The sequence below is a fragment of the Ahaetulla prasina genome, chromosome 12, assembly GCF_028640845.1.
Source record: "Ahaetulla prasina isolate Xishuangbanna chromosome 12, ASM2864084v1, whole genome shotgun sequence".
Classification (NCBI taxonomy): Eukaryota; Metazoa; Chordata; class Lepidosauria; order Squamata; family Colubridae; genus Ahaetulla; species Ahaetulla prasina.
In genome coordinates this window covers 13851168-13877256 of record NC_080550.1, presented here as the reverse complement: position 1 = coordinate 13877256, position 26089 = coordinate 13851168, and the positions used below count along the sequence as shown (strand labels likewise).

Sequence of the window (26089 nt, the reverse complement as noted above, 5' to 3'; positions counted from 1 at the left end):
TGAGGAAAAAAATCGCAGCAAGGCCATAAATTCGACAGCTGGGAGCCATGCCAGAATGGCTAAGAATCCCCAAAAGGCTTAGACAAAAGACTGAAATGAAATGCTCCCGGTTCAGACCGGTTCAGCCGAACTGGTAGCGATGGCAACCGATGGATTGGAGAACCGGTAGCAACGGCGACGCGAGGCTCCTCCCACCCGCCCGGTCATTGTTACTTCCTGGTTTTAACCAGGAAGTAACCTGTTTTTTACCCTCTGCACATGCGCAGAAGGGTTTGCGTATGCGCAGAGGGTCCAAGCGCACACGTGACTTCCGAACTGGTTGGGAAGGTAAGTAGATTTTACCCCTGCACACACGCCCTCTCAGAAAGGCAGGGAATTCCAGGCTGGCAACAAAACAACTGCCCCAACATTTTTCAGGACACCGAAATAGCTCAAGAACGAGAGAAGGAGATGCCAGTTAAGTTTTCTTGGAAGGGGGCAGGTGAAACACGCCAGGGAAGAGGAGATGACAGCCTCAACTTCAGGGGTCTCGCAAGAGGAACAATCCTGGAAAAGGCCCAGTATAGCGCAGTTGGATTATTACCCTGCTGTATTATAATCCAATTATTAAGTGCAAACCCACACATCAAATTGTGGCCTTCCAATATTGCTGGACCTCAAGGCCCAGGGGTGAAATCCAGCAGGTTCTGGAGAACTGGTAGCGGAAATTTTGAGTAGTTCGGAGAACCGGCAAATACCACCTCTGGCTGTCCCCAGAGTGGGGTGGGAATGGAAATTTTGAAGTATCCTTCCCTCTGGAGTGGGGTGGAAATTGTGATTTTACAGTATCCTTCCCCTGGAGTGGGAAGGGAATGGGGATTTTGCAATATCCTTCCCCCAAGAGTGGGGTGGGAAAGGAGATTTTGCAATATTCTTCCCCTGGAGTGGGGAGGGAATGGGGATTTTGCAATAGCCTTCCCCCAGGAGTGGGGAGGGAATGGGGATTTTGCAATAGCCTTCCCCCTGGAGTGGGGTGGAAATGGAGATTTTACAGTATCCTTCTGCTGCCACGCCTACCGAGCCACGCCCACAGAACCGGTAGTAAAAAAATTTGGATTTCACCACTGCCAAGGCCTTAAGGAAGGCTGAAAGAAAGAAAGGCTGTTTTTTGGGAGGTGGGGGGTTAGGTTCATATATTTCCTTATACCAGCCAGCGGGAGCTCATTGGATAAAGATGGCTGAACAAACCATGGTCTAGTGCTGTGATGGCGAACCTATAGCACACGTGCTCGAAATGGAGCATGGAGCCATGTTGCCTGATACGTGCGGCATCGCCCATTTCTCTTCTGGGTTTCTGGCGCGCATGCGCGTGCGATGATCAACTGGCCTTTTTGCACGCGGCAGAGCCGGAAACTAGAAGAGCTGGTCCTCTGTTTTCCTGTATGAGCATGTGGGCCAGCCAGCTGATCGTTGCATGGGCATGCAAGCCAGAAATCTGGCTCAAACCGGAGGTTCAGTAGATGAAACCGGAAGTTCATTTTCAGGCGCGCGCATGCATCCTGGGCAGCTTCTCTTCCAGGTTGCAGCCCAGACGCACCCGCACTAGATGCTGAAAAGGTTTGCCATCTGGTTTAGTGTAACCAAGCATGCTTCAGCAACAGAGAGACAGAGAGAGAGTCATCAGCCCCCACTGATGTGTAGGGTGAACAGGACCTACAAAACAGCAGCTTCTGGTAATTTGAGGAATATATTTAGTATTACTTTATTCATATACAGCTTGACTTTATAAAGCTCAGAAGCGGTGAAATGATGCCAGAGGACAGGATTTCCCCAACCAGCCACACTTCAGAGGTGCGGGACTACAACTCCCATTATGCCAGACAACGAGTGCCAGACAACTGGCCTACGAACAATGGGAGCTGCAGTCCAACCCAGATGGTCAGGGCAGGTTACAGGCGAGGTGAGAGGATTTGAGCACTGGCACAACACGGACAAGGTGGTTGAGGCCTTCTCGGAGGTCGGTGAGTTGTGGGGAAGGCAGCCAACTTGGTTTCCCTCACGCACCCCGGGTGCCTTTAACAGACGAAGAGAAGCAGACGTTCTACCCAAGCAAGATTCCCCCGGGGAAGAGCCATATTTAGTCTTGAAGATTCACCTGAGCGAGTGGGTGGGAAGCCTGAGAAGCTGTTGAGGGTGAGGAGAAGCTCGGGATAGAAATCTGAGACAAGGTGGGGGGGCTGTTACAGATGCAATTCTGAAGGGATGGGAAGCAAAAGGCCAGGCCAAGATGGAGAATAGCAGCAACCCTTCCGTTTTGCAACTCAGAACCCGGGAGCGGGCCCAGAAAAAACAAAAAACAAAACCCCACCCCACCCCCAATGTAAGGGGTATGTCACTGAGGCGCCCCTTTCTTCGGCACAGGCTGCGACAGCAGCCCTTATTTCTTCATTTTGGCGTCGTAGGTTCCAGCGTTCTTGTAGGACGATACGTAGCCGCTGTTGTCTACGATGTTCTCCCGCCCGCTCTTTCCTTTGCCCTTCCCGGTCTCGTCGAAGCGTTCCTTGTGGGATCCAGTGTACTTGGAGGTGTCCGTCAGCCTCTCCACAGCCCCGACGCTCTTGGCTTTCTGGAAATCACAAAGACAAGGTGGAGCTTAAGATCCATCTTTGACCAACGCCCAAGTGCCATCACCATCCCTGACACTCTGGAGTGGAGCTGTTGTGCCTCGCCCGCCCTCCCCTCCTCAGCCGGGCCCCTCCCATCTCCTGCTATCTGAGCCAGAGACTGATAGTGAAGAAGAATGGCCTGGCATGCCTCCAGCCCCCAGCCCTGGCACCACGCCTGGACAGACTGAGCAAACAAACCTCCCTACAGCGTGTGAGCACGAAGCCAGCCACGAGCTAGAATTGCCGGCAGCTGAGCAGGAGGACGAAAAGACACAGTGGACAGATCCCCGCTTCTGGAGAATGGAGAGGCGACGTAGCAAAAGGAAGGGACGGGCAGGCCTGGATAAGTGCTGAGTCATGGAGCCACACCCCATGACCTATATAAAGGATCTGCTTTTTGGCATTCCTTGAGTCAGGCAAAGTCTCATCTGGTTGCTGAAGTCACACCTTGGATTCCTGCCTGCCCTGAGAACTCTGACAGGAATTTGGCAAAGCTGCAGAGGCTTCGTGGCCACGCTTGATACAGACTTCCCAGACCCGGCCGTCAGAGGAGGAGTGGGACATGACAGGAGCTATCTAAGAAGACATGGTGGCCAACCTACCTCCTTAAGGCTGTAGGTGAGGGGTGTCAAACTCAAGGAGGTTCAATCTGGCCCATGGAGCCACCCTGGGAACAGCAAAGGGCCATAGGCAGCCCTCTCGAGCTCTGTTTTTGCTGGCAGAGGTTTGCAGGAGGCCACGGCATCTGAGAATGGAGCTTAGAAGCCCATTTTTGCTGACAGAGCACACAGGTCACCACAGGTGCCCCTGACACGAGTGACGTCAAGCTTACCACGCCCACCCTGGCCACACCCACCCTGGTCCCCCAAAGTCAAACACAACTCTGATGCGGCCCTCAGTGAAATCGAGTTTGACAGCCCTTCTGAGGTCCATCCTGAATCTTTGTTTTCTTCGTGGCCTTCCCCAAAAGTCTTCTAACCAAGCCTGTTTATAGCAATAAAAGTAGCACTTAGACTTATATACCGCTTCCTCATAATGCCTTACAGCGCTCTCTGGGCAGTTGACATTGTCAGCCTGTTGCCGCCGACAATCTGGGTCCTCAGATGGTTAAACGTCGTATTTGCTAAACATTGGAAGAGCGCAGGGGTGGGCTTCAAAAATTTTAGCAAGGGGTTCTCTGTCTGGTTGCTGGATGGCCGGGCCGTGGTGAGCGGGCCCAACTCAGCCTCCTGCACCATGTCAAGGGGGGTGTTTTTGCCCTCCCTGGGCTCTGGAGGCTTTCCTTGAGCCTCCAGGAGGCTTCCAGGAGGGCAAAAACGGCCTTCCCAGGCTCCGGAGGCCCTCTGGAGCTTGCGGTAGGCCCATTTTTCACCCTCCCCAAGCCTCCATGCACGCCCTGCACTTACCTGCATCCAAAACAGGCCGCATGGGGACACCTGGGAATGGTGGGGTGGGCAGGGCCAGCCAGGTGTGAGATTTGGAGGTTCTCTTAACCACACAGAATCTTAGCTAGAGGTTCTCTCGAACTCCCAGCAGCCCACCCCGGAAGAGTGGTTTCCAACCCTTCTGATACAGGGAGACCATACGCAACCTAATAAGCTTCAGCCACTTATATTTTGCTTCAGTACGTTGAAAAACTTCCTGATCTGTACGACATAAGGAAAGTTGTGGGTTCTCCAACTCTGGAGCTTTCTCAAAGAAGCTGGATATCTGCCTCTCCTGGATGGCTTGGCTGGTTCTCCTGTACACCGCAGAGGGTTGGATTCAGTGATCCTACACGCAATTCTGTGCCTTCTAAAAGACTTAACGTGGATTTAAAGGGAAACCTCCCATCAAGGAAAAAGAAAATAGAGAAACATCTTGACTATTCCCTCCACTGTTTACCCTCTGTAAAAAAGCTGTAGATTTTAGCCATCAGATATAGGCTATCCTGGTAATTCTGCCTCCCTCCCTTTATTTATGTATTTATTTATTACACTGCCAAGTTTCCATGGACCCACTTCGGTTGTGTTAGTATTATAATTCCCAAAATTCCCACCAAATCACCAACCGAACATTCCTCCACATCTTAGAATCTGCCCATCTCCTGGTTCTGCAATGCATAGGCTAATTTTCATGGTTCTTGACCTCTAAGGGATCCCTCCCTCCCTCCCTCCTTCCCTCCCTCCCTTCCTTCCCTCCTTCCTTCCATCCATCCATCCATCCATCCATCCATCCATCCATCCATCCATCCCTTCATCTTTCTGTTGCCTTCCTTCCATTCCTCCATCCCTCCATCCCTTCCTGTTTCTATCTCCTTCCTTCCCTCAATCTCTTCCTCTCTCTGTCTTCTTCCTTCCTTCCATGCATCCATGCATCCATCCTTTCCTCTTTCTGTCTCCTTCCTTCCTTCCCTCCATCCCTTCCTCTTTCTATCTCCTTCCTTCCTTCCCTCCATCCCTTCCTCTTTCTATCTCCTTCCTTCCTTCCCTCCATCCCTTCCTCTCTGTGTCTTCTTCCTTCCTTCCTTCCATCCTTCCCTCCATCCCTTCATCTTTCTATCTCCTTCCTTCCTTCCCTCCATCCCTTCCTCTCTGTGTCTTCTTCCTTCCTTCCTTCCATCCTTCCCTCCATCCTTTCCTTTTTCTGTCTCCTTCCATCCTTCCCTCCCTCCCAGGAGCAACACTCACTGTGACGCCCACGTTGGTCGGTTCTTTTCCTGCCACCAGTTGGCAGATGGCGTTGAAAGCCTCCTCGCTGCTTTTATCCTTAAACCGCTTTGGCGCCAGTTCTTCCAGGGCCCGCTTGAACTCCTCATAACTGATGACCCTGGACGATTTTGCTCTGCAACACGAGGGGAAACAAAGATGGGAACAAAGAGCTCCAAGCAGGAAAGGACCCCCTTCTGCTTGGTTGCCCTCCGCCCTTTTTATGCCCAAACCCAGCAGAGCAGGGGTCTGCAAACTTGGCTCTTTTAAAACTTGTGGACTTCAATTCCCAGAGCTTTGCTGGCTGAGGAACTCTGGGAGTTGAAGTCCACAAGTCTTAAAAGAGCCACGTTTGCAGACCCCCTGCTCCAGAGAAAGAGTTTGGGGAGCTTTTGGTGGGGGCTTAGTTTCAGGTGACAACTCCAGAATTGCAGCCATCTTCCATACGCTTCAAGGCAAGAGGGGGGAAGGGGCCTTACTTGTTTGCTTCTTTATTTTGGATACGTGTGTTTTATAACCTGTGGTCCGGTTTCTTTGAATATAAATAGTCTCTTGGGAGTGCGACCGAGTTCTCTTGGGAGGCAGGAGCACCGTCCTGTCATCATATTTATTTATTTGATTGATACCCATCTCCCATAAAAGACTCTGGCGGGGTTGCAACGGAACAGATTAAAAACCATAAAATGCAGAACCTCAAATTAAAAAAAAATGGTTAAAAGATAGCAGCCAAGCTTCGTGAAATAACTTTCGACAAAGCCAAGAGAATGCCTCTGTTAGAGTTCCGGAGCCCCAGATCTGAAGCAGAAAAGCAAGTTTTAGAGCTTTGTGAAAGGCCAGCAGGGTCAGAGCCAGGGGTGAGCTGCTGTGGGTTCACAGGGGTTCGGGAGAAATTTGGATTTGGAATTAGGACCAAATCTGGGTTGGCCACCAGGACCAGAGGTTTTGTCTTCCAAGCTTTCGGACTCGTGCTGGAGGAACATCCTCAAGGAACTTCTCTCTAGCAGAGTGTGTGCTGTTCTGTCAGACCCAGATTGGATCCTAAAATATTGTCCTAGGTCACGTATATTTCCCTTCATTCATTGGATTTAGAACAGGGGTCTCCAACCTTGGTCCCTTTAAGACTTGTGGACTTCAACTCCCAGAGTCCCTCAGCCAGTAAAGCTGGCTGGGAGTTGAAGTCCACAAGTCTTAAAGGGACCAAGGTTGGAGACCCCTGATTTAGAAGCTCAAAGGGCCATCTGAGAAGGTTTCAACAACTACCCTCCCTCTCTCTCTCTCTCCCTCTCGCCCTCTCTCTCTTTCTCTCTCCTCCCTCCAATTAAACAATTTGTTTCTGTAATCAAGACCTTTCCTTTACAAACAAACAAGGCCAGCAGACTAAGCTACGCTTTCTGCCAGAACTAAGGACTTAACCTCTGAAACAACAGAATGACGTGCTGAGCCGAAGGAGTAGTAGCAAAAGACATTCTGCCAATTACTTTGGATCAAATTGGAACAATTTGGTCTTCTCAGAGGCGCAGATGTGGTCTTCAGCTGTGCCCAGTCCAAGCTGGCATTCAGCCAGGGAAACTCGGTGTGGTTGGTGTGTGTGTGTGTGACAGAGATCCATTTGTATTTATCGGAATTACTACGCTGCACAATGGCTGTAGGCTGTGGAGAGTCATGGGCAATCATTGAAACCTTCAAACAATACACAATCCTATCATCTCACAAACAGCCTCAGGGACACCCAGAAGAGACTGGCCTGAGCTCAACATCTTCCAATTGCTTTTTTTAAACAGCCATGTTTTTGCCGCCCCGAGAAAATTTAGCAAGAGTTGGTAGTTGTTGGTGGTCCAAAGGTTTTGCTTGTGTGCCTTCAAGTCCGTGTTGACGCCTGGCAACTGCCTGGACCTGTGATAACGAACCTATGGCACACATGCCACCGGTGGCACACAGATCTGTATTAGTGGGCACATGAGCGTTGCCCTAGCTTAGTGCCGGTGTGCATGTATGCGCCAGCCAGCTGATTTTCTGGGCCCACCGGAAGTCTGGAAACAAGCCATTTCATGCCTCCAGAGGGCCTCCAGGTGGGTGGGGAAGGCCTTTTTCATCCTCCCCAGGCTCCAAGAAAGGCTCTAGAGCCTGGAGAGGGCGAAAAACGGGTCTACCGGGCCCACTGTGCCATCACGTGCCAAAAGTGGGGGGAGCATGGGGTGGGGGTCGCACACGCAGTGTGGGGAGCGGGGTACATTGAATTATGGGAGCGGCGACATGCATGCATGACCCCTTGTGCTCCCCCCGCTTTTGGCACATGACAGCAAAAAGCTTAGCCATCACTGGCCTAGACAAATCCCTGCAGCATTCTTGGCAAGCTTTTTTCCAGTGGTGAAATGTAAAATTTGTTACTACCGGTTCTGTGGGCGTGGCTTGGTGGGGGGGTAATGTGACTGGGTGGGCGTGGCCACCTTTTTTTTTTTTAACTTTTAAAAGCATTTTTTTCTACAACCTCTTCGGCCGAAGAGGTTGTAAAAAAATGCTTTTCAAAGGCTCTGACGATCCTAGCTGAGTTGCCTGATTGTCAGAGGTTTTTGTCTTCTTTTAAAAGCATTTTTGGGGCCTTTTTAAAAAATGCTTTTAAAAGTAAAAAAAAACCAAAAACCCTCTGATGATCGTGCAGCTCAGCTGGGCATTGAGGGGGGGGGGGAAATAGGGATTTTTGCTACTGGTTCTCCGAACCACCCACCGCCATCGCTACCGGATTAGGCAATCCAGTCCGAACCTGGAGCATTTCACCCCTGCTTTTTTCTCAGAAGTGGTTTGGGGTTGCAACTGCCTAGGGCTGAGAAAGAGTAACTGGCCAAGTGTTGTGTCTCGCCCAATCTCACCACAGCCGGGGCTTGCTTATCTGCTTCCGAACACGGAGGAATGTTCTAGTATGCCTCCCGGCCCCAGCCCTGGCTCCATGCCCAGGCAAACGGAGCAACTAGACCCCTCCCCCTCCTCCACAGCATGTGAGCCTGAGGAAGGTCAATTACCAACAGCTGCAGACCGGAGTGACCCTTGCTTCAGGAGAATTGATAGGCGGCGTCAGCAAAAGGAAGGGAGGGGCAGGCCTGGATAAGTGCTGAGTCATGGAGCCACACCCCATGGCCTATATAAAGGACCTGCTTTCTGGCATTCTCTGAGTCAGGCAAAGTCTAAACATATCTTGCTGAAGTCACTTTCTGATCTCCTGCCTGCCCTGAGGACTTTGCTAGGAGTTTGGCAGAGCTGCAGAGGCACGCCTGATTCGGATTTCCCTGACCCGGCCGTCAGCGGAGGAGTGGGACACGACACCAAGGTCACCCAGCTGGCTTTGTGTGTAAAAGTGGGACAAGAATTCACAGTCTCCTGGTTTTTAACTTGGTGCCTTAACCGCTACATAAAACTGCCTCTTGGTCCAGATGTTTACGGACAAACTATTTCCCAGAAAGGGGGAACCACTGGCAAAGCTCAGGATCCCTATGGATGGAAGGAATTCCCTTGAAGGCAGGCAGGGGCTTCAGCAATCGCTCTAGGACAGGGCTGTCAAACTCAATTGCATTGAGGGCCGCATCAAGGTTGTGTTTGACCTTGGGGTGTGGCCAGGGTAGGCATAGCCAGCTCGACGTCACTCATGTCGAGGGTGTCTGTGGTGGCCCGAGAGCTCTGCCAGCGAAAACTGCTCCCGAGCTCCCTTTTTGGCCGCGACAGCCTCCTGCAACCCTCCGCCAGCAAAAACGGAGCTCGGGAGGGTCTCGCACGCAGCCTTCCTGAGCTCCATTTTCTCTGGCAGAGGTACTGCGGGCCAGTCCTTTGCTGTTTCTGGGATAGCCCCGCGGGCCAGATGTAAACATGTCACAGGCTGGATACAGCCCGCGGGCCTTAAGTTTGACACCTCTGCTCTTGGATATGCTGTCTAGAGGGCGTGGAAGAAAAAAAATGTATCATACATACATTAAAATACTTTCATGGTGTTTTCTACATCTGTGTTCTTCTCTCCTCTCGCCTCCGTCCAAGTGATGGCTTAATTAGCCGGCAGTATCAGCTCTGGCAGCAAAATAGTGAGTGTCTGCCAAGTGTCTCTGTTATCTCCCTCGACGCCGATGAGTCACCCAGGAACAAACAGAACTTCAGCTCTTAGTTAAGCAGTTAATTTCCTTGCTACAAAGAGGCACAGCAGCTCTTGCTGCTTTTATATCCTGTGGAGTGTGGCTCCATGACTCAGCACTTCCTAGGTCTGCCCTACCCTTGCTTCTGTTGTTCCCGCCTCTCCTGCCTACAAAACCTAGGGTCCAGCCAGGCCTGATTGCCATCAGCTGGGTCTGTAGGTGTGGCCTGTGGGGGGGAAGAGTCAGGGGACGGAGGCCTCGTTATCTCTTCCACCTGGCCTGCCTCTGGCTCCTGGAGCTGAGCCAGGGAAGCCGGTGCTCCCAAGGTAAGTCCTGACGGCCCTTCCCCCTCACTTTCCAAGTCACTTTCTGGCAGGGGGCCCGGCTCGGGGGGCGCAGACACAACAATCTGTTTTAAAATTCTCCGTTTCCGAGCGCCTCCGTTTCACAAATGAAGGCCTGTCAAGAAGCCAACGCAGAAGAGACACTTACTTCACCTTGCTGAAGACGATGTCCACCTCTGTGCCGGTGACCCCTTTTCCATCAATCACCTTGCAATCTTTACACAGCTTGGCCCAGTTCTTGCCATTCATTTCCTGCCCCGTCGCTTTGGTGTCTCCGTAGATGGCGAATTTCCGGAAGCTTTCCTGCAAGGATTCCATGTCTGTGCTTTCCGCCATGGTTGCCCTTTCAAAACACAGGAAGAGGTCCAGGTTCAGATCCAGGTTGTAGGTAGGCGGTATGAACGAACATCCCGAAAATTGGAAGAGAGACACAACCCGATGCCCCTCCAAGTTTTTATGGACTTTGGTTTCACCCCACTTGGGCTTAAAGGCCAAGATAAGGCAACCTTGAGTCACAGGCTAGTCTAGTATGTTGGGTTAAGACCAGGGGTGAAATGCTCCCGGTTCGGACCAGATCGCCTGATCCGGTCGTGATGGCAGCGGGTGGTTTGGGGGAACTGGTAACAAAAATCCCTGCCTCCCACCCATGCCCAGCTGAGCCGCACGATCATCAGAGGGCTTTTTTTTTTTACTTTTAAAAGCATTTTTTCTTTGGCCGAAAAAATGCTTTTAAAAGTTAAAAAAAAAACTGTGATGATTGCGCAGCTCAGCTGGGATCGTAAGAGCCTTTTAAAAGCATTTTTTTCTACAACCTCTTTGGCCGAAGAAGTTGTAGAAAAAATGCTTTTAAAAGGCTCCTCTGGCAATCCCAGCTGAGTTGCCTGATCATCAGAGGCTTTTTTTTTCTTTTAAAGGCAAAAAATATGCTTTTAAAAGAAAAGAAAAGCCTCTGATGATCAGGCAACACAGGTGATACTAGAGTTTTAAAAGCATTTTTTTACAAATTCTTCGGCCGAAGAGGTTATTAAAAAATGCTTTTAAAAGGCTCTGATGATCCCAGCTGAGTTGCCTGATTGTAAGAAACTTTTTTTTCTTTTAAAGGCATTTTTTTTGGCCTTTTTCGGCCAAAGAAAAAATGCTTTTAAAAGTAAAAAAAAACCCTCTGATGATCATGAGGCTCAGCTGGGCATGGGGTGGGGGCAGGGATTTTTGCTACTGGTTCTCCAAACCACCCACCGCCATCGCTACCAGATCGGTCGATCTGGTCCAAACCGGGAGCATTTCACCCCTGTAGAAAAAATGTTTCTAAAAGTAAAAAAAAAAAAAAGTTGGCCACGCCCACCCAGTCACATTACCCGCCACCACCAAGCCACACCCACAGAACCGGTAGTAGCAAATTTTACATTTCACCACTAAGACTCAAGGTAGAAGAATTCAGGTTTGGTATCTCCACCGGTCATGAAGCTTAAGGAGTGACTTTTGGGCAAACCAGTTGTGACAGCGGTGGGAGGCTCCGCCCACCCGCCCCAGACATCATCATGGATACTCTGCACAGACTCAGAAGCACCGCGTGCAAGCTAAGCACGCACACGCATGCCCGCGCTCCCGGTTCCAAACTGGTAGCGAATGAATCAGTCCATTACCACCTAACCCCTCTCACAAGGGTTAGTATTGTGGGAGCAAAATAAAAATCTTTTGTGCTCTCAAAGAAAAGGTGAGACACAAATGCAATACCTGAACAGGAAATAGGTAAAATATGCGGCCGCTGGACCTTATTTCAAAATCCCTTCGCATTCAGCTAAGGCCTTGCAAAGAAGAGAACATCAAGAGATGAGAATGGACAGCACCCCACCTTCTCTCCCTGGTATTACGGAATTACAGTTGGAAGGGACCATGGAGGTCATCTAGTCCAACCCCCTGCTCAAGCAGGAGACCCTCTACAACTCCAGTGAAATGGTTGTGTGGTTGCCAAATATCCTGGTCTTCAGGTAAAGAGCAATTTCCTCCAGAAATCTGGATTCCAATTATTTTAGTGGAAAGGAGAATGCATGGGGATACTAAATTGGGTTCAGTAGCGGAGAAGAGCAAGCCTCCCACAGAAATTAATATGCAACAATACCTACAGTAGTGGCCAAAATTGTGAAAAACTTTTGGGAAAAGTGCATTTTTGAGGTTTGATGGCTAATAACACTATTTTTTATGGGGGGGGGGAGTTTCAAGATAATCCTATTCCACTGCTGGAATGGCCAGGGAATAGCCCAGACCTTAACCCAATGGAAAATCTATGGAGACGACTAAAGAAACTTGTTAGTCAGAAGCGACCCAGCAATAAAACCCAGTTAATAGAAGCAATCCTTCAATCTTGGTTTCACATTAGAACAGCTGCAGAACTAAAAGACTTGGTTTACTCCATGGGAAGACGTTGTAAGGCCATAATTCATGCTAAAGGTTACCCAACTAAGTATTAACTGACATGGTGATCAATTTCTATATCTAGTTTTTTCTATGGTGATAATTTTTCTATATCTCATTTTTTCTACGTGTTTCCCTTCTCTTCTTTATACTGTAACTGCTGTTCTAATAGCAAATCCTTCATAAAAGTTATTGCATTCCATTCTTGATTAAATTATCTTTCCATTGATATATAATTTTATGGTACTACTCCCCCCCCCCAAAAAAGTGGCATTATTAGCTAGTTTTAGAAAACACACGTTTCCACAATTTTGGCCACTACTGTATATCAAGGATGAATTTTAGCAGCTGTTCTCTGGAGATTAACTGAATCTTTCAAACTGTTTTCAACACAATTCCACTTATATAATTACTGAAATGTGCAACGGAAACAATATCAAAACACGGACATTACTTCTAATCTATAGGATCCCAAGCCAATTAAGAAGAAAATATTTTGTCCTCTTTTGGGCCAAGGACATTGTGCAAACTGTAATCCATACTTGGGTTTCCAGGATGCCTATACTGGATGCAGATTTTCTAAAATCCCTCTGATGTTAGTTACCTCCTCCCTCTTCTCAGAGGCTTTCTTCAAACAGGTTTATGTAACTGCTCTTCTGCAAAATATTTGGGGGATGGAATCCAGATGGACCGTGTTAAAAGCCAGTTAGTCAATCCTTTATTTGTTTCGTTTCAGAGGTCAACAGTGGGTGCCCGGAGGGAATTATGAAACCCAAAAATTAGCAGAAGGTTACAATATTCCTTAGGAGGATCTTCCCAGAGCAATTAATGGTACATATATAGATTTATTTATTTTTTTGTTGTTGTTATCTGCAGCGATTGCAATTTATTTCACTCAAATCCAGCTCAACAGAAATGGTGTGCATTTGAATAATTAATTACGCAGATAACTAATTATTAGTTATTATAACAAGTAACTGTTGAATTAAGGATCTCAGAAATATTGCCTAAGGATAGCTGGAAGGCTTCCAAGTTTTCTAATTACACGATAATTCTATTGGATCAGGCTTGATCCTGGTGCCAAAAAAAATCGGATGGAGAATTGGAGGTTTTGTGCATATGAAAATGCCCATGTTAATCCGTCTTAGACGACAGAACACAGTGTCTTACCAGAGCCCGAGAAATATTATTTACTGATCCTATTTAATGTAAATCCTGAAGTCCTGGCTGAAGACTTGCCTTACGTATCACCATTAAAAAGACTATCCATCAGCTTAGGGAGTCTGTCCTGCCATTCGAATTAATGTTCTGGTTTTGTTAGGAAGTTATTCTTAATGTTTAGCCTAATTTTGCTTCCTTCTCATTTCCACCCTCAAAGCAAGGAAAAGCAGTTCTGTTCCAAGTTGTTATATAACGAGCAATCAAAAACAGAATGAGTAATAAACACAAGAAGACAGAAATTATTCAAAAATGTTCTTCGGTACTGGATTGAAAAGTTGCTTCCAGATAGAATACACACACCAGAGCTGTTTCTTCTAGGAATGATGAAAACAAAATATGAAAAAAAACCATATATTATTTTACATATGACAAACGGCGGCAAGATTGGCATTTGCGTAATGTTGGAGAAGCTCAAATACACCCTCTGAAGAGTTAATAATTAGAAAAATATTGCATTGCGCCAAGATGGATAAAATGACACTTGAACTGAAAGGCCGGATGGATTTGGATTTTTATGTAATATGGGAGAAATGGTAAAATTGGGTCGAAAATAGGAAAAAAGGGGAAATAACAGATAGTAGAATTAGTAAGAAATTCTAATTAGAATTAATAATATAATTTAATAAAATTGTATAGAGTATAGGAGAACACTTGTGGGATGGTATCTAAATAGTCACAATCATGCACAAGAGTTGAATGAAAATTGTTTAATCGTCAAAATTCAATAAAATTTATATTAAAAAAAAGAAAAAAGTTGCTTCTTATCGCAAATTGCACATGGTTTCTTCTACAGAAGAATGGCAAACTAACTCGGGGCTATATGCCCTGCTGTCTAAAACAACCATCCATTTGGATTTGAAAACCAATTTTTAATTATAATTCCGCATGTAACGTTTCAGTTTCTTCTAACATCAGAGCCTAGCACTTAGATTTCGATTTGCTAAATATTCTTTTTAGACAGAAATTATTATAACCCCTATTTTGATTTATAATTTGTATCAGACCAATGATCGTCTTCTATAATTGCGCATTAGCTTGATTTTAACAATGATTTAAAGCTTTATAAATGGTAGAAGGTACTTAAATGCACAGGGCAAAATGCATGTTATCTCAAAACCGTTATTCAATTTCACTCAGTTTTATAATGCTGGTGAACCTCTTTTCTATTTATTTGTTTTTTCTTTTTTTTTCCCCTTCTGCTTCTCTTTCTTGGTGGTGCTACTTCTTTAAGTATCAACTAAAATAAAAACAGAACCTATAATTAGAAGCTAAAGAAGTAAGACAGTGTAAAAACCATAAACAATAAAAAAGCTACATTATAAAAAAAAAAACACCTAAATTTTGGACTGAAAAGGAGGCAACCTGGAATGCCTCTGCACAGAAATTGTGTAGGATGTGAGGGCTGCAACATTTGTCACACCATTGATTCAATGGATTCAGCCAAGCCAGAAACTGTGTTAAGGATCAAACATTTGTGTTTTCACTCAATAGGAAACCACCATAAGATAATGAATGGATGTGTCTCAGTTTTTGCTACGATGCAAAAGTTACTTTAAATTCTGGACTGAAGCGCCACATCTGGTGCTGATTTGGAAGCTGTGGATGGATGGATGGATGGATGGATAGATAGATAGATAGATAGATAGATAGATAGATAGATAGATAGATAGATAGATAGATAGATAGATAGATAAGGATAGCTACTAGCTAGCTAGAGAGAGGGAGGGAGGGAGAGAGATAAAGAGAGAGAGATAGAGATGAGAGAAATGATAGGTAGGTAGGTAGGTAGGTAGGTAGGTAGATGATAGATAGATAGATAGATAGATAGATAGATAGATAGATAGATAGATAGATAGATAGATAGATAGATAGATGGATAGATAGATAGATATGGATAGCTACTAGCTAGCTAGAGGGGGGAGGGAGGGAGGGAGGGAGAGAGATAAAGAGAGAAAGAGAAATAGCTGAGAGAGATGATAGGTAGGTAGGTAGATGGATGGATGGACAGACAGACAGACAGACAGACAGATATGGATAGGGACTGGAGGCTAAAACATATGAAGAATGGTTGCAGGGACTCGGTATGCCTAGTTTAATGAAAAGAAGTACTAGGGGAGACATGATAGCAGTGTTCCAATATCTCAGGGGTTGCCACAAAGAAGAGGGAATCAAATATTCTCCAAAGCACCTGAGGGTAGAACAAGAAGCAATGGGTGGAAACTAATCAAGGACAGAAGCAACTTAGAACTAAGGAGAAATTTCCTGACAGTTACAACAATTAATCAGTGGAGCAACTTGCCTGCAGAAGTTATAAATGCTCCAACACTGGAAATTTTTAAGAAAATGTTGGATAAATATTTGTCTAAAATGGTGTAGGGTTTCCTGCCTGGGCAGGGGGTTGGACTAGAAGACCTCCACGGTCCCTTCCAACTCTATTATTATTATTATTATTATTATTATTATTATTATTATTATTATTATTATTATTATTATTATTATTATTATTATTATTATTATTATTAGTTACTAGCTAGCTAAAGAGAGAGAGAGAGGGAGGGAGAGAGATAAAGAGAGAGAGAGATGAGAGATGGTAGGTAGGTAGGTAGGTAGGTAGGTAGAGATAGATAGATAGATAGATAGATAGATAGATAGATAGATAGATAGATAGATAGATAGATAGATAGATGGAAAGATATGGATAGCTACTAGCTAGCTAGAGAGGGAGGGAGGGAGATAGAGAGATAGAGAGAGAGATGAGAGATGGTAGGTAGGAAGGTAGATAGATAGATAGATAGATAGATAGATAGATAGATAGATAGATAGATAGATAGATAGATAGATAGATGGATGGATGGAAAGACATGGATAGCTACTAGCTAGCTAGAGAGGGAGGGAGGGAGGGAGGGAGATAAAGAGAGAGAGAGATAAATAGATGAGAGGGATGATAAGTAGGTAGGTAAGTAGGTGGATGGATAGATGATAGATAGATATAGATATATAGATGTATGTGTATATATGTATATATGTGTGTGTGTGTGTGTGTGTGTGTGTGTGTGTATATATATATATATATTTGTTTTCTGAGGTTTTCACGGGTGTTTGTATGTAGGTCTTTGGTTATTCGGGTTTTCTCCCGCGTAAAATTGGCTTGCTCCCAGAAGCACGAAGCTGAAGCCTGAAGATGACGAATGAGACTTCGTCGAAACGTCGCCAAGACACTTCCAATTTTACGCGGGAGAAAACCCGAATAACCAAAGACCTACATATATATATATATATATATATATATATATATATATATATATATATATATATATATATATATATATATATGCATACACACACACACACGCATATATCAGTGCACTGATAAACAGATACACTTTTACACACATAAACACCACCTTGTATTCTTCCTAATGGCTTTTCTGCTTGACTTAAAGGCGGAGAGGCAGATGATTCTGACGGAGGCAGAGACCATTAGCGGAAAAAAGCATTCCCCTTTTCTCTGGGGGGGAGCTCAGGAAGAGGAAAGTCAGGGTGGCTTCCAGGGTCTCCAGGAGGTCACCACCTCCGCTCTCAAAACAAAAGACCCAGAAAGAATTCCAGGGTCGCCACTGAGGTCTGAACACCCCACGAGAGCCAGCCATGCCTCCTCCTGCCTGCTTAACTACCATACAAATGATTTCATTCTTGCTTTCTGGCCTCCAGATTGGATGTCAAGAATTCTCTGCAGCCAGGGTCAACCTATAAAAGCTGAGCAAGCAGGTGTCGGTCTCTCCCCGAGAGGGACGGGCGAAGTCCACTCAAGAATTACACCCAGGGTCAGGTTAGGTAAAGGACTATTTTCTCACAGAGTCTTGGCTGAAGATTTATTTATTTATTTATTTATTTTGTCACAATATATATAAGTATCATACAAAAAGATTATATAGTATATAAACATATATATATGAGGGAATATTAGGAGGTATAAGCATATATATATATATATAGGTCTTTGGTTGTTCGGGTTTTCTCCCGTGTAAAATTGGAAGTGTCTTGGCCTAATATGAAGAAGAAAAGAAAAACAATAGGACAGGAACGGTAGGCACATTTGTGCTCTTATGCACGCCCCTTATGGTCCTCTTAGGAATGGGGTGAGGCCAATAGTAGAAAGTTTTTGGTTAAAGCTTTTGGGATTATGGGAAGAGACCACAGAGTCAGGTAAAGTGTTCTAAGCACTGATGATTCTGTTACAGAAGTCATATTTTCTGCAATCTAGATTAAAGCGGTTAACATTAAGTTTAAATCTATTGGTTGCTCTTGTATTATTGCAATTAAAGCTGAAGTAGTCTTTAACAGGAAGGACGTTACAATAGATGATTCTATGAGTTAAACTTAGGTCTTGTCGAAGGCGACAGAGTTCCAAGTTTTCTAAGCCTAGGATTTCAAGTCTGGTGGGACAAGGTATTTTGTTTTATTTTGTTTATTCTCTCGCTCTGCTGAGATTTTGGGCAACTGGGAGGGGCGTAGCAAGGGATCTCCCCTCACCCCGATTCTTGCCGATTATCCAAAGTGAGCCAAATGATCTAAGTGAGCTAAAAAAAACCAACCACTTTTGGCAGGAGGAGAAAAAAAAAGGCATTATATAAGGAACATGTGCTATATAAGGAACCTTGCTTCATGTCCCGGATCTGCTGCCTCCTTCTGCCCAACCGTGGAGTCTCGTCTCTGCCCAAGGCAGGAAAGGGAGGCTATCCAAGGTACTAATTTTCCCCTGCAAGAAATCGGCAGAGGGTTTGCAATATCTGTGCATTGGATCGCGCTGCCCGTGGCTCCTGACTCAGCCCCTTGCCCTTAGTAACCCTGTTTTTCCCCCACTGTTAGGGCACCAGCCAGCCTGGGATTTTGCCAGGTCCATGACCATAGTTACAACCTGACATTAAACAAAAACAGACGTGTGCGTTTGGCTGTTGGTGTGGCCAGAGTTTGTGTTGCCCGGCGACGGTTGCTATGGGTGGGTTGTGATCTTTGGATGCTGTTGCAGCAGGGAGGATGTGGGGGGGGGGGCGGTGTCCTGAATTCTGCACAGAGACACGTGTGGGTGTGTGTGACAGGAGAAGTGCCTATGCATTCATGCTTATCTCTGCTTCTCCACCTCAGCTCCAAGGCTTGGAGATAGAAGACCGTGAAAGAACCAAGACATCCCTCCACACACCGACACAAAAGGCAGCAGATGCGGAACAGCTACAAATGTAGGAAGATAAACAACTGCACAAATTCTGGCTCCATCAAACTCAGTTATAGACCTCAGGACCTAGATTTCATAAAGACCCCGGGCATCTTTTTACGCACAGACTCTGGCAAACGGGGGCATTGATTGCTTGATTTTAAAAATTTACATAGCCGCCCGTCTTCTAACCAATTCTGGGCATCTCCCTGTCAAAAATGTTTGAATTTTTATTCGACTCTGCAGGTCGGAATGCATGGAGCGAACGCATGTTTGAATGCGTCAGGGGTGGGCTTCAAAAATTTTAGCAAGGGGTTCTCTGCCTGGTTGCTGGGTGAGTGTGGCCATGGTGGGTGTGGCCTAGTCGGCCTTCTGCACCATGCGGGGGGCGCTTCTGCCCTCCCCGGGCTCCAGAGGCTTTTCTTGAACCTTGGGGAGGATGAAAAAGGCCTCCCCAGGCTCCGGAGGCCCTCTGGAGGCCGGAAACAGACCTTCCCGAACTTCTGGTAGGCCCGTTTTTCACCCTCCCCGAGCCTGCATGCATGCCCTACACTTACCTGCATCCAAAACGGGCCACATAGGGTCTCCTGGGAGGGGAGGGGAAGGGTGGGTGGGAGTGGGATTTGGGGGTTCACCAAACTGCACAGAATCTTAGCTAGAGGTTCTCCCGAACCCCTGCGAACCCCCAGCAGCCCCACCCCTGGAATGCGTGTTCAAATGCATGTTTGAGCACACAGATTTCCATGAAAAAAAATCTGTGTGGTTTTCAAAAAAAACAGACAAGGATTTGGAGAGGCATTCCGTAAAAGATACTTCTTCTTTTTCTTTAATGGGGGCATCTAATTGTATCTCCATTCAGTTCAAGTAACCCTTCAATTTTTAGGGAAACTCATGCACAACCACACACGTCACACAAACTCACGCATGCACCTCCTCTTCGCACTGCATATGCTGCGTGTAAGCAAAAAGACTTTGATCCCCAGACTGATGATTGTACTAGAAATAGTAAATTAGCTACTTTGTGGATGGTGGCTCCTAGTTTCTTTCAAATTTCTTTCTTTCCTTTTCTCCGTTGCTCAAGGTGTTGACTCAAGCCCTGTTCACGGTACAAGCAGCATTCCTTCAGCAGATTGCCTAATTCACACTGTTGGGCTAGTTGCTAGATCTTGGATACATAAACAAACATGCAGTGACAACGCTTCCCCGCCCAACCGGCTAGCTCATTTCAGACATCAGGCCAAGCGCATTGTTTGCACTAACAATCATATCACAAAGTATTCAAGCCACGTTTCAGATTCCAAAGATGGATCACAAACAAGCCACGGTTACGAAGGGCTCAGTATTGGCTTTCATCGGTACCTCTGTTGGCATTCATTTCTCCTTTGACTAGGCAGTGATTTGATTGTATTTGCAAAATTGCAAGAACTGCATAGTTTTATATTTGCAAAATAAAGACATTGCTGTGCTTTAGTTCATCAAAGCAAACCACAGTTAGCATTAAACTAAAGCTTAATAACTCGTGTGATTTGAATCGTGGTTTCAAATTCTAGTCTGTTAACTGGTCCCTAAAGTTTAGAATCTTTTGCATGGGTTTTGATTTTATTTATTTTTTTGACCAGCAACGCTGGTCTTCTGAATGCCTTCCAAAATGTGTTGCAACAAATGATAGACTCAGCCCTAGTTAACTTCTCCAACTTGAAGGAAGATTGATAGTGGCTATTGTTGTTTTTAAAAATAATAGCTTTATTTAACTGTTGTACAGTATTTACAATTTTAACTTGCTGTGACCTGCTCACTGGCTTCCTTCCAATTGGGCATGCTACAAAAATTAACAAACACATTGGCTTTTACATGGGAATTGTATTTTTTGGGCTAGTCATTCTCCAACCTCAGATACAATTTTTTTTTATATCCCCCTAGACTGCCAAAAAAATTGGCAGTATGCTTTTTTTCTGTTTTGGGAAAGAAACACATCTGTAATTTACATCTTAAAATAAACTTCATGTTGTTTTAACAAGCAAAGGAGTGAGGGGAGAATAGCCTCTAAAAAACACCACCTGCACATATGCAGAAAAAGAAAAGTAAATTTTGGTTGAAGCCGCATGCAGCTCTACCCATTTTGCAAAACTGCCTTACTCCCCGGGGCCTCTCCAAAGATATTAAGTTCTGTAGATAGATATTTGTGTGTGCTGTGTTGTATATTGCAGAATAAACTGACATGAGAGATAATGCTGTCATTGAAATCTAGAAAAGAACTCAAAGCATCTTTTTTTTTAATCCAGACTTTTCTAGGTTTGATCATGGGAGTGTTTATTTTTTTAGATTTTCTATGTTTATGTCTCTGTAAGCTGCCCAGAACCATAACCATATACAATTATACAATAAATACTTATCCTCTTTCTCTTTATCTTCCTCCCTCCCTCCCCCTCCCTCCCCCTGTCTCTTCTTACCTCCCTTCTCTCTCTCTTCCTCCCTCCCACCCTCCTCTCTCTCTCTTCCTCCCCTCCCTTTCTCTTCCTCCCTCCCCTCCATCTCTCTTCCCTCCCTCTCTCTCTTCCTTCCTTCCTCCTCTCTCTCTTCTTCCCCTCCCTCTCTCTCTTTTCCTCCCTCCCCCCTCTCTCTGCTTCCCTCCCTCCCTACTTGCCAATAATTCTGGAGGGCAAAGGTGCAATGCACATTATGTTGGGAATGGCCATGGTAAGGAGATTGTTGACCTGTGCATATTTTATATCTTAATATAAAATATAAAAATATAAAGAGATAAATTTATCTCTTTTATAAATTTGCAACCCAGCAAACTCCATCTTTAGATGAACAGAGAGCTGGGGAGTATCCTTTAAATCTTTGGTTCTTAACCTGTTTGGGATACAGAGGACCTCATTTTTTTTAATGACCTTTTTTAGAAGGAATATGAACAGATCTGCCCCACTCGTGTATATTTACTGACTTAGATCTGTGATGGAAAGAAGGTAAAGGTGTCCCTCGCACATATGTGCTAGTCGTTCCCGACTCTAGGGGGTGATGCTCATCTCCATTTCAAAGCCGAAGAGCCAGCGCTGTCGAAAAACATCTCCGTGGTCATGTGGCCGGCATGACTCAATGCCAAAGGAACACACGGAACACTGTTACCTTCCCACCAAAGGTGGTCCCTATTTTTCTACATGCATTTTTTACATGCTTTCGAACTGCTAGGGAAGCCAACAGGAGCTCACCCCATTACACAGCGCTAGGGATTCGAACCGCTGAACTGTCGACCTTTCGATCGACAAGCTCAGTGTCTTAGCCACTGAGTTACTTAAACTTATCTAATGGGGGGGTACCAGTCCAAACAATCGCAGGCCTGTTCACATCAAAGGGCTGCAACACAGAGCTGTCTCTTCTCCCTCTTCGACCGATTCATTAAAAACAGGAGAAACACATACTATGGACTGGAAGCATCTCCCAATCAACGGAGTATCTCTTACTCAACGCATCCCTACTCGGATTGAAGTGCAAATAGCCCATTTTTTTACATGGGATACTTAAATAAAACTCTTCGACTCTCGGTTTCTCCTTATAAGAACCAGGAATATAGAATACAAATTCAAAAGGAATTTGTATTATTCCTAGCAATTTTCTCAGATGTGGTTTGATTATCACTAGCATGAGTGGGGGATTGTGTGCCTTCCTGCGCCCCCCCCCCCCGATCTTACTAAACTGGATCGCCCAGCTGATCTATTGGTCAGGCTGGATACCTGGGAGCCGCAGTTCAGCAGCGGACGAAAGAACATGGCTTCCCACCGCTGCGCTGGAGATCTGGCCAGATATAATATCACGTCTCAAAATGGCGGACGACGCAACACTGAAAAACCAGGTATCTCTCCACATCAGAGCTTGGTTTCAATAGCCAGGATTGACGCTCAAAAAGAAATGCTGCAAATATGTACATGACCTGATTTAAGCCAGAAACAAAGCCTTTTTGTGCTTGTTATCAGTACCAACAGACATGTTCAGAAACAGGTCAAACGCACATCAGTATTTCATGCCTTATACACTGTAAGCCGCCCTGAGTCTTCGGAGAAGGGCGGGATATAAATGTAAATAAATAAATAAAAAAATTACCTTCTGCCCAGGGGTGAAATGCTACCGGTTTGATCCGGTTCACCTGAACCAGTAGTAAAAAAGGCTACTGGTTCGCCAAACCGGTAGTAAAAAATGTAAAAAAAAAAAAAAAAGTTCCGACGATCAACTGAGCAACACACGATTGTGGGAACTTTTTTTTTTTTTTTACTTTTTAGGCGTTTTTAGTTCTCTGGAACCGGTTGTAAAAAAATGCATTTAAAAAAGAAAAAAAAAGGCTCCGATGATCACAGCTGTGGCGCGTGATCTTCGGAACCTTTTTTTAAACTTTTTAAAGCATTTTTTTACTACCTATTCGGGCGAATAGGTAGTAAAAAAAATGCTTTAAAAAAAGTTTAAGAAAAGGCTCGGACGATCGTGCACCACAGCTGATCACCCTCCCCCTCCCCACACGCGCTGTTCTACTTACCTTCCTTCCCATGCCTCCTTCCCATGCACCTCGCATTTGGTGCATGGTGTGTACTGTGCATGCGCAGTGTGCGTTTGGTGCGCAGCGCACCTGCGCAGCCACCGAACCGGTAAAAAACCGGTTCAGATTTCACCACTGCTTTTGCCTCCAGTTCATCGACTCTGATAAAGGTTTTGTGCAAGAAAGCCTTGGCAACCATCTATGGAGATTCTCACAGTCATCCAGGTCATAGTTATCCCAAAGGGGGTAACCAAGAATTTTCTTCAGTTCAGTGAACCGAAGAAAATTCTTGGATGAAGCAAAAGGTCTTCAAGGGGAAAAAAAACAACAAGAAAATCCAGATGCCTTTTGAAAAAGCATCTTTGGAACAGCCATGACAGAACTGAAGAAGCTTCTTGGATGAGAAGCAAAACATTTTCAAAGGGGGAGGGGGAGAAAACCCAAGAAAGTCCAGTTGCCTTTTGGAAAAGCACCTTTGGGACAAGCCTTGGCATCATTTGCTTGGACTGCAAGGCGATCCAGCCAGTCAGTCCTAGAGGAGGTCAACTCTGATTGCTCTTTAGAAGGCCAGATCCTGAAGATGAAACTGAAATACTTTGGCCACCTAATGAGAAAGAAGGACCCACTGGAGAAGAGCCTAATGCTGGGAAAGATTGAGGGCAAAAGAAGAAGGGGACGGCAAAGAACGAGGTGGCTGGATGGAGTCACTGAAGCAGTAGACGTGAGCTTAAATGGACTCCAGAGGATGGTAGAGGACAGGAAGGCCTGGAGGAATGTTGTCCATGGGGTCGCGATGGGTCGGACATGACTTCGCAACTAACAACAACAACCTTTAAACTGGAGATACTAAAGAATGCACCCAGGATTTTTCACGTAGTCTGGCTTGCAATTTTTGCAAGGATGTCAAAGTGAATGCCAGGCATCTTTGCCCAGGATGGTACTGAAGGTGGCCCTAAGTATCCTCAATAGTCCATCTCGGTGTTTCTCAAGCTCACCAACTTACTGTGGAAGATGTTGGCTGGAGGGTTCTGGGAATTGAAGTCCACCCTTCTTGAAGTTGCTGAGCTTGAGAATCACTGATCCGTACACAGAAGGTAAACTCAAGTCTATTGACTCGCTGAAGTTCTTGGATCCAACTGTCAAACCAGCTTCCTGACTGCTTCTTAGGTTAACAATCAGTCGATTGGAATAGAGCTGGAAGGGACCTTGGAGATCTTCTAGCCCTGCCCCCTGCTCAAGCAGGAGAACCTATGCCATTTCAGTCTCTTCTTAAAAACCTCCAGTGATGGAACAACCACATTTTTTGTTCCACTGTTTAATTGTCCTCAATGCTATGAAGTTTCTCTTTAATTCCAGGTTGCTTCTCTCCTTGACTGGTTCCCATCCATTGTTTCTTGTCTTGGCTTCTGGTGCTTTGGAAAATAAGTTGCCACCCCCACCCCCCCTTTGTGGCACTCTCTCAAATCCTGGAATACTGCTATCTTGTCCCTCCTAGTCTCTCTTTTCTTCTAGACTAGCCAAACCCAAATTCTGCAACTGTTCTTTGTATGTTAGTTGTATTAGTTCGCAACAAACCAGAGCGCAAAGCAGGATCTCTTCACACAGACAGATACAGTTAAGTCCACAACGAAAGGGTTCTGAAGTTGTAAATAAATATAAAAAAACGGCATCAGCGAAAATCTCTAGGCCAAGCTCAGCTAAGGTTAACTTGCCCTGTTTGAGAGTAGCCAGCTATTTTCAAATGTTTACAGCATCAGCACCAAGGCTGATGGAGCCAAGCAGCCCTTCTGCATATCTCCTGCATTTAAAATCTCTAGATGACATTTATTTTTATTTTTTATTTTTTTGCTTTCTCCGCAGTTCTATTAACAACCATAAAGGCAAATAAACATCAGCGGGACCAAAGAGGGCGACAACACGCTTAAACAACCCACCAGGATAAGCGGACAGGCGCACGGAGTGAAACAGCCATCCAGCCACCGCTAAATGAGAATCCCGTTCAGCCGAGCCCATTCTCGGGATCTAGAGATGGCTTAAGAGCAGACATGCACGGGAACCAGGGCGGAGAGAGAAGGGTTTGGGGTTTGTTTGTTTTGGTTTTTGTTTTTGCATTATTTACCCCTACAGCCTGGTGGGGAAAAAACCAAGACGGCATCCCAAATTAAATCCGTGCAGAGCAATATATATATATATATATATAAATATATGACGTCACCGCCTTGCCTGCGCTGCAAAGCGCAAAGCAAAAAAGGGAAGCTTCCACACTCGGTCTCCAACCTGGCGCCCTCCCGAGGGGCCCTTCGTCCCCCAAAAAATCAATGGGGTGAGGTGGGGGGCGGTGGGATGTGGTCCGGAGCATCTGGAAGGCGTCGGGCTGACAGTTGGGGATGTGGGGGGGAGAGAAGAGAGCCGGGCTCTCTCGTCCATTGCCATCTATGGATGAGATTTCAACGGGGCTGAGGCGCAAAGGAAGCGCGCCCAGACAGACACAGAGGAGGAGGAGGAGGAGGAGGAGGGAGGGTACCTCGCCGACAAGAGAGGGCCGCTTGGAGCAGGGATGCGCGGAGCTGGAGCTGCACCCCGGATGGATGGATGGATGGATGGATGGATGGAGCGGAGCGCCTCGCTGCAGCGACGCCGGTGGGAAAAGCAGAACGGAGGCCGATTGCAAGCCCGGTGCGCCTTCCCCCCCCCCAACCAACACACACAGAGAGACCCGATCCTGGGAACCGACCGACCCTACCCCACCTCTCCTTCTCCTTGGGCTGCCCCGCTTGCTTGCTTGCTCCTGCGCGCACCGCTTACCCCGCTCGCCTTCTAACCTCGCTGCGCCTTTTTTTTCTTTTTTGGAGAACGCGCTGCTTCGGGGGGGGGCGGGAAAAGAGGCTTGCGCGGCCGTCCGGGCGAGGCTCAGCTGTTGATTCCCGT

At 46.0% G+C, this 26089-nt stretch overlaps 1 protein-coding gene across 6 annotated transcripts; it reads right to left on the bottom strand.

The window, feature by feature from the left end:
- Positions 1-1725: 1725 nt before the first annotated feature.
- TPPP3 (tubulin polymerization promoting protein family member 3) lies at positions 1726-26089 on the bottom strand. 6 transcript variants are annotated; one of them, XM_058155443.1, is made up of 4 exons: positions 25967-26089; positions 9937-10131; positions 5315-5468; positions 1726-2605 (listed from the first exon to the last, which is right to left on the bottom strand). In XM_058155443.1, the coding sequence occupies exons 2-4, from the start codon at positions 10122-10124 to the stop codon at positions 2417-2419; spliced, it is 531 nt and encodes a 176-aa protein (XP_058011426.1). In that variant the 5' UTR covers positions 10125-10131; positions 25967-26089; the 3' UTR covers positions 1726-2416. The 6 variants fall into 6 exon arrangements, with proteins under 6 accessions (XP_058011426.1, XP_058011428.1, XP_058011425.1 ...); XM_058155445.1 differs by having other exon boundaries at positions 25984-26080; XM_058155442.1 differs by having other exon boundaries at positions 25910-26035.

Coding starts and splice junctions, on each gene's coding strand:
- TPPP3 (XM_058155443.1), bottom strand. CDS start 10,124: ATGGCGGAAAGCACAGACATGGAATCCTTGCAGGAAAGCTTCCGGAAA. Junction 5,469..9,936: donor ATCGTCTTCAGCAAGGTGAA/GTAAGTGTCTCT, acceptor CTCGTGTTGCAG/AGCAAAATCGTCCAGGGTCA. Junction 2,606..5,314: donor CGACCAACGTGGGCGTCACA/GTGAGTGTTGCT, acceptor TGTGATTTCCAG/AAAGCCAAGAGCGTCGGGGC.